At 39.3% G+C, this 12,320-nt stretch overlaps 1 protein-coding gene across 1 annotated transcript in view; it reads left to right on the plus strand.

Annotated features, from left to right (window-relative positions):
- LOC126194994 (protein unc-80 homolog) overlaps positions 1 to 12,320 on the plus strand; it is a 1,036,886-nt gene that overhangs the window by 1,018,880 nt on the left and 5,686 nt on the right. The window contains exon 63 of the mRNA XM_049933411.1: positions 6,724 to 6,881. Within this exon, the coding sequence (XP_049789368.1) occupies positions 6,724 to 6,881 (158 nt within the window). The remainder of the gene's footprint in view (positions 1 to 6,723; positions 6,882 to 12,320) is intronic.

Consider the following 12,320-nt stretch of genomic DNA (forward strand, 5'->3'; position numbering starts at 1 on the left):
TGATGAACAGCTCCCTGCATGTTCATCATTTCCACTATTGCATCCCAGATACCATCCCCTAGTGACTGCAACAGTCTTGTCATTGTTATCCTAGCATCCAGTATTTGCTCTCATGCTTGAACTGCCTCTAAATCCCAGTTTATATTACTAGCTGATGTTCTGACATAATCCAGCACTTCCTTAGTAGGCTGTTGTAGCACACATGTGTTGTTCAACATGCTGCTCTCCAAACTCACAATCCACATTAAATGCCATTCCATAGACACCCTATTCCCTTCTATTAAATACCTTGTAGCTCCTGTTGTTTTGTTTAGATTGCTTATGTAACTTGCATCTGCTGTCCCAGATATGGTCTTCAGTATTCTACCTCCAGCATCTGTCTATCCCATTTTTACCTTATGTGACTCATGCCACACTATTCCTATCAGTTTCTGCATCTGTTCAATCAATCATGCTCACATGCTGAGCAATTTCTGGTATACTTTTGATACCTCCTTAAGTATTCTGTTAGTACTTATTAACTGCTGAAAACCCAAAAACACCTCCTCCAACCTCATCATCTCATCCCCAGCTCCCGTACATTGAATACTAAATTTAATGACCATCTGTGGGTAGATAATAACACATCCTGCTGCCTGGAAAACAAGACTTTCCATTCAGGTGATGATCTCACAGCAGTCCAACTTTGGCCAAGGATAAGAGGTGTAGCACTGCCAAAACTAACATTCTTCTTTCGACACCTTCTTTGCATGGCAACCTGATGACAGGGACCATTATTACCTTCACTTCCCCCAGAATCCTGCTGTCTCCAAACAGCACATCTCATCATACTAAACACATACTTCTAAAATTACTCCAATCACCTACACAATACAAAAAAGAAAATAACCAAAAACACAAAACATATTGACTGCTTTCTTGGCCTTAGTGCGTACCGTGCTTGAGGTGCATGAACTTCTATACCTGTTGCTCATTCTTTTGCTTCTCCTGCTTCGCTTCCTTCCTTGGTCCCATTATATTCTGCCCGGAACTGCTTCTGGCACACCCTTGAATGGTTGTAGATGCCTGACATGTACAACCATTATAGTTTCACATTCACAAGTTGCATGGTTTCAGTCACTTGGTACGGGCCCTGGTACTGTGTCACAAACTATTTTTTCTACTCTTTTGGGATATAAGGACTTGACTGTATCACCCATTGGCTCACTTTGTACTGAGGTAATGTTCCCACATGCTTCATTGGTTGCTCTCGCTTTTCCAAAATGTCTTGGTGTTTGTTTGTTGAACCTTCTTCCAAACCTTTGCAGATTCTTGGACTGAGCCTCCACTCCCACTTCCTTTCTGCCTAATCATGTTGAAAAGCAATGGCATCTTCTTACCATAAACCACTTTGAATGGTGACAATCTTATGCTAGAGTGTAGTTCTGAATTATGTGCACGCACCATAAAAGATAAATATGCATCCCAATCTTAATGGTGGCCATTCTCATAATAACTAAACATCTCCCAATCATCTGATGAAACCATTCCATCCTTCCATTTGCTTGATAATGTACTGGACCCATTCTTAACTTCTTTACCTTCAGCAACAGACACAGTTCTATCAGGTCTGACATGAAACCACAGAAACATAATACCTTTCTTTAACAACTGTGTGAGGGGCTGTGTTATATCCACAAATCCTTTCACGAATGTTCTATAATAATTTGCAAGTCCAAGAAAAGATTGTAATTCTTTGCTTGTTCCTGGTACCAGAAAATCTTGCACTGACTGAACCAATCTAGGATCAGTCCTCACACTCTCTTTTTAATTTCATGGCCTAAGTAATTGACTTTTTCTAGTGCAAAGTGACACTTCTCCTTACTTAGCACTGAAATGAGCAGACTGTAACCTCTTGAATACTTTTCTTAGTCATTGCCTATACTCCTACTTATCCCTTGAAAAGAGGATTATGTCATCCCCGTACATCAGACATTGATGAGGTTTCATTACATTGCAGCATTCTTATATAGTCATAATATCCCCAAGGTGCTGAAATTGCAGTCTTCACTCTGTCCCCTGGATCCACTTCTAACTAATGGTATCAATTCTCCATTGTTGAGAATTGCTGGCACTGCCCAAGATTATCAATCATTTCTATGATGTTCAGGATAGGGTAGTACTCCATCATAGTATTACTATTTAAATGGTGATACTTGCAACATAACTGCAAGGTTCGCAGGAGAGCTTCTGTAAAGTTTGGAAGGTAGGAGACGAGATATTGGCAGAAGTAAAGCTGTGAGTACCGGACGTGAGTCGTGCTTCGGTAGCTCAGATGGTAGAGAACTTGCCCGCGAACGGCAAAGGTCCTGAGTTCGAGTCTCGGTTGGGCACACAGTTTTAATCTTCCAGGAAGTTTCAACATAACTGATACTTCCTCGAACCGTTCATAGACTTCTTCAGTACAATCACAATTCCCTCACTCCTTGTATTATACCATTGGCCGATTGTTGATTGATAAACTCCTTCAAAATCATTTGTATTGTGCATGACCTATGATAAATCAGTGCTTTATTCCCCATTGGAATACTGTGTTGCATCATTGGTGTTGAAAGCAACAGCACTTGCAATAAAAAAATAGGTCTCGAATCCTAACTACAGGTCCTCCATCTGTGTCCCCTCGATACCCTTTAAATGCTTCACTCTGTTACATCCCACTCCTCTTGTTTGGCAGTCTTGTTCATCTGCAATTTCCAATGTTGTCACTGTCATTTCCTTTAACAAGGTAATCTGATCAGTGCCAAAATTGCCCACATTGATGGGTATTGCCTTGCCTCTGCCCCTCCCTTGTACGTGTACAATACTTTGTCTCACTAAACAACATATAAATACAATACGTCACTATCTTCCAATGGTTCCACTATACATAACATACCAATCAGTAAGTCTTGCTCCACACTCATCCATGGTGACTTTCCATAACCACTTGACACATAGTTACGCAAATTAAGCCTCAGTGTCATTGATTATATTTTAACTGGATTGCCTTGCACAACAGATGCACCTCATGACACACCAACATCAAAAACAGCTTCCCCTAGCTGGAATGTTTTTCCACTAAGCTCCACTATACCTCATCAATGGTCAAATACAATGTGATGCTGATACAGAAAGTCTAACCCTGGAATCATGCTGTAACCCTTGCTTACACGGGACAGTACTTCCACATATTGCTTACGAAAAACTCATTATTACCAACCCCAGTGGTCATATACCACTATCCCCTACCCCAAGCAACTTATAATGTGATGGATTCCATTACCTCTCACCCACTAAATCTCTCAAGTCCACTGTCCCTTTGTCCAACAAAAACTTATACTCTCTACCACCTATTCCACACATTATGGCACATTCCACTGCTGCATTCATTTGCACTCCATTTTCTTTTACTGCCTTTCAGTGGATCTGGGGTTCTCTCTTAAGTTCAACAGGTGCTTATTATCACCCATATCAAGCCTATCATTACTCCTCTACCCTTGCTGCTGATCCTTACAACCTCTATTAATATTCCCATTAAACTGCTGGTAGTTCATACCAATCCTATTACTCTGTGGCTGGAGGCTGCATGTGCCTATTTGCCCGTAATTAAAACATCTTACACTTTATACAAACACATTTCCCCAATCCCTCACCCCTGATGAAACATGAATTTTGTCATACTTGAATACCAACCTGATTGCTGCATGAAGGCCCATAGGCATACCCTCTTAGACATCTCCCGTGCTAAACCCTTCTGGAAAGTGTCAAGTGCCCATTGATTGGCTTTGTGCAGGAAACCTTGTTCACTTCCTCACATGAGTTAACTCACATGTCTGCATTAAGTTTCCTCATGTTATCCACAAAATCCTCTACAGTTTCATTATGCCCTTTTGAAATTATGCTCAACTGTTTACAGAAAACCCTTGCGCTGTTCTACTTCCTATGTCTCTGTTCTAATCCTTGCCTTAGTTGTTCAAAAGTCTCTGGCTTGTGCAGCACCTCTGTGTACCATACAAATGACTTTGCCTCTCCTGGCAGACACAACATTGCTATCTGAAACAAATGTTTATCTGACCAACGTCTTATGTCAGCAAATGCCAAGAGAACCTCTACAAATGCCAACACATCCTCAGGCAACCTACTGGAAAAGAGAGAAACCAAGTTCACAACCACTGGATCCACTCTTAGGTTCTGCTACTTCAATCATCCTTCTCTGCTAGCTTATTATTTACAAATGTATTCTCTGCCCTGAATTGAGCTACCTGAACACTCACTCATTTTCACAAACCTAGCACTAACAATTCAACATGGATAGAACACTGTAGCTACACGTACTACCCCACTTACTTCTTCTATCTAATCATGAGCCAGCTGGACACTCTACACTGTCTTGCCATGTGGCAAAAGCAATTACATTTAAAACAGACAACTGCTACAGACTCAGCACAAGGAGAAGAATGCCCAAATAAATTGCACTGTGTACATTGCATAGGTTGTAACCATTCATCCTCAGAATTACCTTTAAGCTGAGAGATATCCACCAGCCATTCTGAACTCACAAAAGTAACTCTCCAGTTATGATGTCCCCTAATACTTGATTCCATGATTATCACCACAAAAGAATATAATAATCTCACTCACCCCTGTGATTAGGATATCTCAGGCTGCAGTTAGGACATCACACTGCGTGGGGATGGTACACCCCCTGCTGTCCACTGCGGTGATGTCAGCTCTCCTGACACCACTCTGTTGAGAGCAGCTGCACTCTGTAGAGTGAGTGTCGGTGACAATGGCTGGGGAGCCCAGTGGAAACACTGCTGATCAAAAGAAAGGTGTCTATTCAACTATAATTACAGTTTGTATCATTAGCTCAGAAAAGCAAACATTGACTCACTTCGTTGACCGTAGCCAGTGCTGGTTCATGGCTGGCTACTTCCACCAAGTGATAAGATGCTCACATAGGTGCACCATGCTGCTGACTACAGCCCAAAGGACAGCCGACAGCCTCAGTAGCCCACGGTCATGACATTAGTGGTATGCTCTGTGTTGTGCTATAATGTTATTCCGCTAGGAAACAGCCTCTAATTGGGATATAGCCCTGCACACACACACACACACCACAGTGGCACATAGTGACGGCTGGCACAGGATGCGACTCATTGCCTCATGTGAGGATCTCAGTACTGGTGCTGCCTGGCCCAATCTGGACTCAAAACTCATAACTGCTATTGGCGATGCCAGTCATCTCGTCATCTGGTGTGGCTCTTGCATCATATTGGTGCTGCTGGATTCCACAGAAGGACCTCTGCCTCAAAATTTGGACATATTTATATGGCACTAACGTCTATTTGTTACTCCAAAACTTGGCCCTTATTCATGTAGCCCATAAGAAGAATATTGTCCCGGTGAGGTGACATGGACCTACATGCTAAGGCCATTAACAATGTGCAGTGCAATTTTCTGCTCAGTGCAGCTAGCCCACATCACAATCCTTCTGTGTACATGTTATTCTGATCCACATATTGCTACTCTGTGGCTACCAGCCCATACCTGCTATTGCAATACTCCGCAGTGGCTTTCTTACCATCTCTTATTAATTTCACTAAAACAAGGTAGTAGCACTACAACATTAAAAAATATTATTTGCTCATTTATAATGTTAATGAGTTTATAAGCATAATTCAAATCATAACATAGTTTGTGACTCCTTTCAAAGACCTAACTTTGATCTTCAGATCATCTATGAAAATAGTAAAATACATTAGTAAATATGTGTGATGCATTCTGATAATTGTCCTAAGTGGATAATATCTATTGTCCATCAAGAATTCCATGTAAGTAAAGAATGCAGCTATTGAAATATTTGACTGCCACCCTTGAGAATTACAGGTGCTGACTGGTAATGAAGTAATTTCTAATTGTCGACTCCTTCTACTATACTGATGAATTTCTGAGTAGATAAGTATTTGGTTGGGTTACATTTATCAGATTCTGTTGTAGATTAAGGTTAAAACAAAAAATCCAGTTATGTAAATGGTCAGTTTGTAGCAATGTTTTCACAGAAAAAGTGTACCTTATTTGTAATCGTACTGAAATGGTCCACATTGCAGTGAGTTGTTATTTTGAGAAACAAGCTTTATATTGCACACAGTGCAATTTATTTGGACATTCTTCTCCTTGTGCCGAGTCACTAGCAGTTGTACAAGTGACAGCTGATTCTGAATGTCACACTGGAATACTGGTATACATTGTAGCTTTCCTTTCCTCTATATTGCAGTCTGCAAACTTGTGAACATATTTAAAAATAATTGGCTCAGGTTATATCATTACATTTTATCACTTGAAACTGCCACCAGTTACACGGAGCTGAAAAGCATATAATGTTCTTACAGGACATTACTAACAGTCTTTCTGTCATACAGATTACAAAATCTGGATGAAATGAAATAGCAGTCTAGTACAACTGAACACAGCAAAGAAAGTTTTCATCATTTCCAATCAAAAGTGTATTAAATAACTTGTTTCTCAAAATTTAGATTACACTGATATAGTCTAATCCAGTCATAGCTTTGACACAAATGAGATAGTAGCACTATTTGTTTTAATCATAATCATTTGAAATCAAATGAGACCAAACAAAACAGAGAAAAATATGAAGTGAGAACCCTGAATTGTTTCTTACAGTCGTTAATTCAAATCTTATAGGTGAAACATCAGTAACGCCTTTAAGTCCCGGCAGCCCCACAGAAGGAAGTTCAGGAGAGATGAGTAGTCGCAGTACTGATAAACCACGACTCCAAAGATCTAAGGCACAAAGCAGGAAGACTTTCCGCCTACGCAAAAGCAGGAAAAGTCGCATAGAGGTGAGCTCATAATTTTCCTTCTTTATGTTGCGGAGCAAATTCATCTCCAGAAAATGAAGAAAGCTGTTGTTGAACTGCTAGTTTTGTTGTGAGAGCCCGGTTTCATTGATGCTCGTGCACTGGACATTTAAAAACTGTCGAAAAGATGAAAGTTATTTGTAAGATTATTTCAATGTACGAGTGATGCAAGTTATGAGCAAGAGAATACAAATCTTATCATATTTTTCAAAGTCATACTAGCAAGATACATACTTGTACAAAGTGATATACGTGAAACACAAGCAAGTAATTATCAGCAAATGTATTTCAAATGGCAAGTTTTTCATATGAGTCATGATTTCATTACACTGCCTGGATGTTTCTCATATTTCCATACAGCAAATAGCAAAGAAATACCGTATTACACAACAAAAATATGGTCTAATGCTAATGGAGTTTTCAAAATTTCAAGAAGTTCATGACATAGTAATAGTTCTGTGTTATCATGTTTAAGTATAGCTCTGAGAATTTCCTGTAGCTATTACCTGGGTAAATGAATAAGTGGAATAATAGCCACTAAGAGCTGTTATTCATCTATCAAACTCCATAACTTTATTCAAATTCAGTTCACTGAAAAAATTTAATAACACCCTTCACTTGGTTTTCATCTGCCTCTCATTGTGCATTAACATGACTTACAGTCCAACCAATATACTGCCTCATTCATCCTTCAAAATGGTATATGCCACCCATGCAAAATCTGCATTACCCTGGTGCATCACTCTTACATCCCTGCCCACAATCATACACATCTGTTGTCATTCTCCCTGTGGATGACACAGGTGCAATAACTGTTCAGGCCATACAGATAAATCAGCAGTAGCAAATTATGAGCTGTGTTTACAAGATACAATTTTCCAAAATTAAATCTAACCATTACATAAAAATGCCATTGTTTTTGTTGTGGTCTTCTGTCCTGAGACTGGTTTGATGCAGCTCTCCATGCTACTCTATCCTGTGCAAGCTTCTTCATCTCCCAGTACCTACTGCAACCTACATCCTTCTGAATCTGCTTAGTGTATTCACGTCTTGGTCTCCCCCAACGATTTTTACCCTCCACGCTGCCCTCCAATACTAAATTGGTGATCCCTTGATGCCTCAGAACATGTCCTACCAACCGATCCCTTCTTCTGGTCAAGTTGTGCCACAAACTCCTCTTCTCCCCAATCCTATTCAGTACCTCCTCATTAGTTATGTGATCTACCCATCTAATCTTCAGCATTCTTCTGTAGCACCACATTTCGAAAGCTTCTATTCTCTTCTTGTCCAAACTATTTATCGTCCATGTTTCACTTCCATACATGGCTAAACTCCATACAAATACTTTCAGAAATGACTTCCTGACACTTAAATCTATACTCTATGTTAACAAATTTCTCTTCTTCAGAAACGCTTTCCTTGCCATTGCCAGTCTACATTTTATATCCTCTCTACTTCGACCATCATCAGTTATTTTACTCCCCAAATAGCAAAACTCCTTTACTACTTTAAGTGTCTCATTTCCTAATCTAATACCCTCAACATCACCCGACTTAATTCGACTACATTCCATTATCCTCGTTTTGCTTTTGTTGATGTTCATCTTATATCCTCCCTTCAAGGCACCATCCATTCTGTTCAACTGCTCTTCCAAGTCCTTTGCTGTCTCTGACAGAATTACAATGTCATCGGCGAACCACAAAGTTTTTATTTCTTCTCCATGGATTTTAATACCTACTCCGAATTTTTCTTTTGTTTCCTTTACTGCTTGCTCAATATACAGATTGAATAACATCGGGGAGAGGCTACAACCCTGTCTTACTCCCTTCCCAACCACTGCTTCCCTTTCATGTCCCTCGACTCTAATAACTGCCATCTGGTTTCTGTACAAATTGTAAATAGCCTTTCGCTCCCTGTATTTTACCCCTGCCACCTTTAGGATTTGAAAGAGAGTATTCCAGTCAACATTGTCAAAAGCTTTCTCTAAGTCTACAAATGCTAGAAACGTAGGTTTGCCTTTCCTTAATCTTTCTTCTAAGATAAGTCGTAAGGTCAGTATTGCCTCACGTGTTCCAGTATTTCTACGGAATCCAAACTGATCTTCCCCGAGGTCGGCTTCTACTAGTTTTTCCATTCGTCTGTAAAGAATTCGTGTTAGTATTTTGCAGCTGTGGCTTATTAAACTGATTGTTCGGTAATTCTCACATCTGTCAACACCTGCTTTCTTTGGGATTGGAATTATTATATTCTTCTTGAAGTCTGAGGGTATTTCGCCTGTTTCATACATCTTGCTCACCAGATGGTAGAGTTTTGTCAGGACTGGCTCTCCCAAGGTCGTCAGTAGTTCCAATGGAATGTTGTCTACTCCGAGGGCCTTGTTTCGACTCAGGTCTTTCAGTGCTCTGTCAAACTCTTCACGCAGTATTGTATCTCCCATTTCATCTTCATCTACATCCTCTTCCATTTCCATAATATTGTCCTCAAATACATCGCCCTTGTATAGGCCCTCTATATACTCCTTCCACCTTTCTGCTTTCCCTTCTTTGCTTAGAACTGGGCTTCCATCTGAACTCTTGATGTTCATACATGTGGTTCTCTTATCTCCAAAGGTCTCTTTAATTTTCCTGTAGGCAGTATCTATCTTACCCCTAGTGAGATAAGCCTCTACATCCTTACATTTGTCCTCTAGCCATCCCTGCTTAGCCATTTTGCACTTCCTGTCAATCTCATTTTTGAGACGTTTGTATTCCTTTTTGCCTCCCATGCCATAGAAGTCAAAAATCCTGACAGCAACTTAAAAACTGAAAATTTAAGTTGTGGGCCTTAGTATTAAATAATTACTGAGTTGCATCCAGAGGGCAGAGGTGACATGACATCCTCAGCAGGTGGCAAAAATGAGGCATCTGTGTGAGTTAGCTCATCTGTCTCCCTTTGTGTACATCAGTTGAAGACACACCAAATAAGACAGAAGTGTTTCTGGTGGTGGTCAGTTAGTTAGTTGGTAAGTTAGTTAGTTGGTTGGTTGGTTGGTTGGTTAGTTAGTTCCTTGTTCCACAGATCAAATACACAATAAACATCATGATGGCGGTGGTAGTTGAGGTCCAGTCTTAATACTGTAGTAGTCTGGCACCTTACACTGAGAGTGATCCACCCACAAGGAAGAAAGACGGAACCCACATCTTGTTAGTGTCATGATTCACTATCCCCAACAGCACTTGTATTACTGCTATCACCATGTCTTTCAGTTTCAGACACTGCCAAGTGCCTATATGAACTGGTAATCATACATGTAGACTTGCATTTTGCCTTGTGGCTGGGATGTGTAGCCCTCCTAGACCTCTGGTTAGCAGAGGCAGAGTATTATCTTCAGCTGTTGCCTGTCTAGGATATCAGCCGAGCTTATTCTCTTAATGATGAAAAATGTCTGTCAAAGTCATCAATGTAACTCCTTCTAAAATGAATGACATCTGATTGACAAAGGGGATATGCAGTATGAAAAAGAAAGATTATAGTTTGATGTCTCATCAGTGCATCATAGAAGACTAAGGAGAGATACAAACAGAGCCAATAAGAAAAGAGCAATGAACATAATCAGGAAGATAGCCTATGCCTTTGAGTTTTGTGATTCATTATCCTAGCTTTTGAAACTATTGCTTCCTTCCTCAAGGAAGAGAGAGAGATATAGTGGGGAAAGTTAAGAAGAAAAGGCAAATCACTCAGACTGCAATATGAGAGGCATCCACCTGTAGTGAGGATGAGGGTAGAACTTCCTTTCTCACTCTCTCACTCTCAGGAAGGAACTAATAGTTCCAAAAGCTAGTATAACATCATCATTTTTATTTTTGTTTGTGTCTATGAGCAGTACTAAGCATTTTGCCTCCTGATGATAAGTATGTGTGTATACGAGGTTTCTCACTTGAATTTTCATACAATACACTTTATCTAATGAGTAATCTGCAACCAATTTAAATTTAGCACAAATCAAAATATTACAACTAACATAGTTTAGAATCTATTGCAGTACACTGTACTTGCAAAGAAACATGTTTGAAATCAAGTGTAGTGGATTCAAAAAAACAAAATTATATAGTTACTAGCTAATGACAATGAGGCATTAAAAACCAAAATATTGCCTATAAAAAAACAAAATGATGGATTAACATGAGAAAAGTAGTCCTGTGGATGTGAAATCCATCAAAAAATAATACAACATGCTTACAAAAATACGAGTGTGCGTAGGAGCTTTGAAAACAATAACGTATCCAGTATTTCTAATGACATCACAATAAATCCAACAATCCAAGAAATTTGTAGATTAATGGAATTTGTATCATACAATAAAAGATAATATGTACACCACAGCTGTGCAAAGAAACAAAAATGAATTTCCAATAATTGGCAGCTTCCTGTTAAAAACTATCACTTTCTCAACTGCAAAATCAATGTGCAACCTGGAGTTAGACCACAAAACTTGATAAACATTATAAAAATTTGGGAAACACCAAACAAGTGACTGCAGAATTAGATTCTAAACCCAAACATAATAACAGATGTGTATTTGTATATGCTGTAACGAATTCATTAAGAATAAGCAGTGAAAAATAAATTACTAATGAGACAAGGAACATGATTCATTCAGCAACAAATGTCTACGTAGGATCCAGGCTCATTAAAAAAAGTCAGTGACTGATAAATATATATCTCTAAGATAAATTGTGCCAACAAAGAACAATGTGATCGTTTTTGGGGAAGTTTCATAGAGCCAAACAAATGTAAATGTGAAAACTACCTAGGAAAAGGACGGTATTCATATAAACGGATTGGGGTCTATAATACACAATGTTTACAGATGTCTGCAAAATCATTAGGAAAAAGCTAAGCTAGTAGGGTTTCAGATATTCTAGTTATAAAAAACCAAATGCACTGCTCTGTAAAACTTAATGACGATGTAAATAAAGTAATATAACATACTAGTTTAGTGCCCACTGCTTCACTTGCACAGACTGTGTGGCCTGCACAAATTTTTTTAATCAAATTATTATTTTGTTGGCAAATTGCAACATCTTCTAAACTTTTCATGCTAATTAAGACCATAGAAGCCTTCTTTTCTGAATGTATTTCTGACCAACAAAAGGCAAATGTGGTAGCAGGAGTCAGAGTTCTTTGTTAATCCTGCCTTTTGAATTCTCTAGTGATATTTCCATAAATTTTCATCCCTAGAACATATTTCCTTATAATTCCAATACCAATTTTCATCCCACACGTCATGCCACCATTTTTTGGGACGGGGGGGGAGGGGGGGGGCATCATAAGTCTTCTGATTGGTTTGATGTAGCCCACCATGGATTCCTCTCCTGTGCCAACCTCTTCACCTCAGACTAGCACTTGCCGCCTACATGTTCAATTATTTGCTGGATGTAT

Source organism: Schistocerca nitens, chromosome 7 (assembly GCF_023898315.1).
Source record: "Schistocerca nitens isolate TAMUIC-IGC-003100 chromosome 7, iqSchNite1.1, whole genome shotgun sequence".
Taxonomy (NCBI): domain Eukaryota; kingdom Metazoa; phylum Arthropoda; class Insecta; order Orthoptera; family Acrididae; genus Schistocerca; species Schistocerca nitens.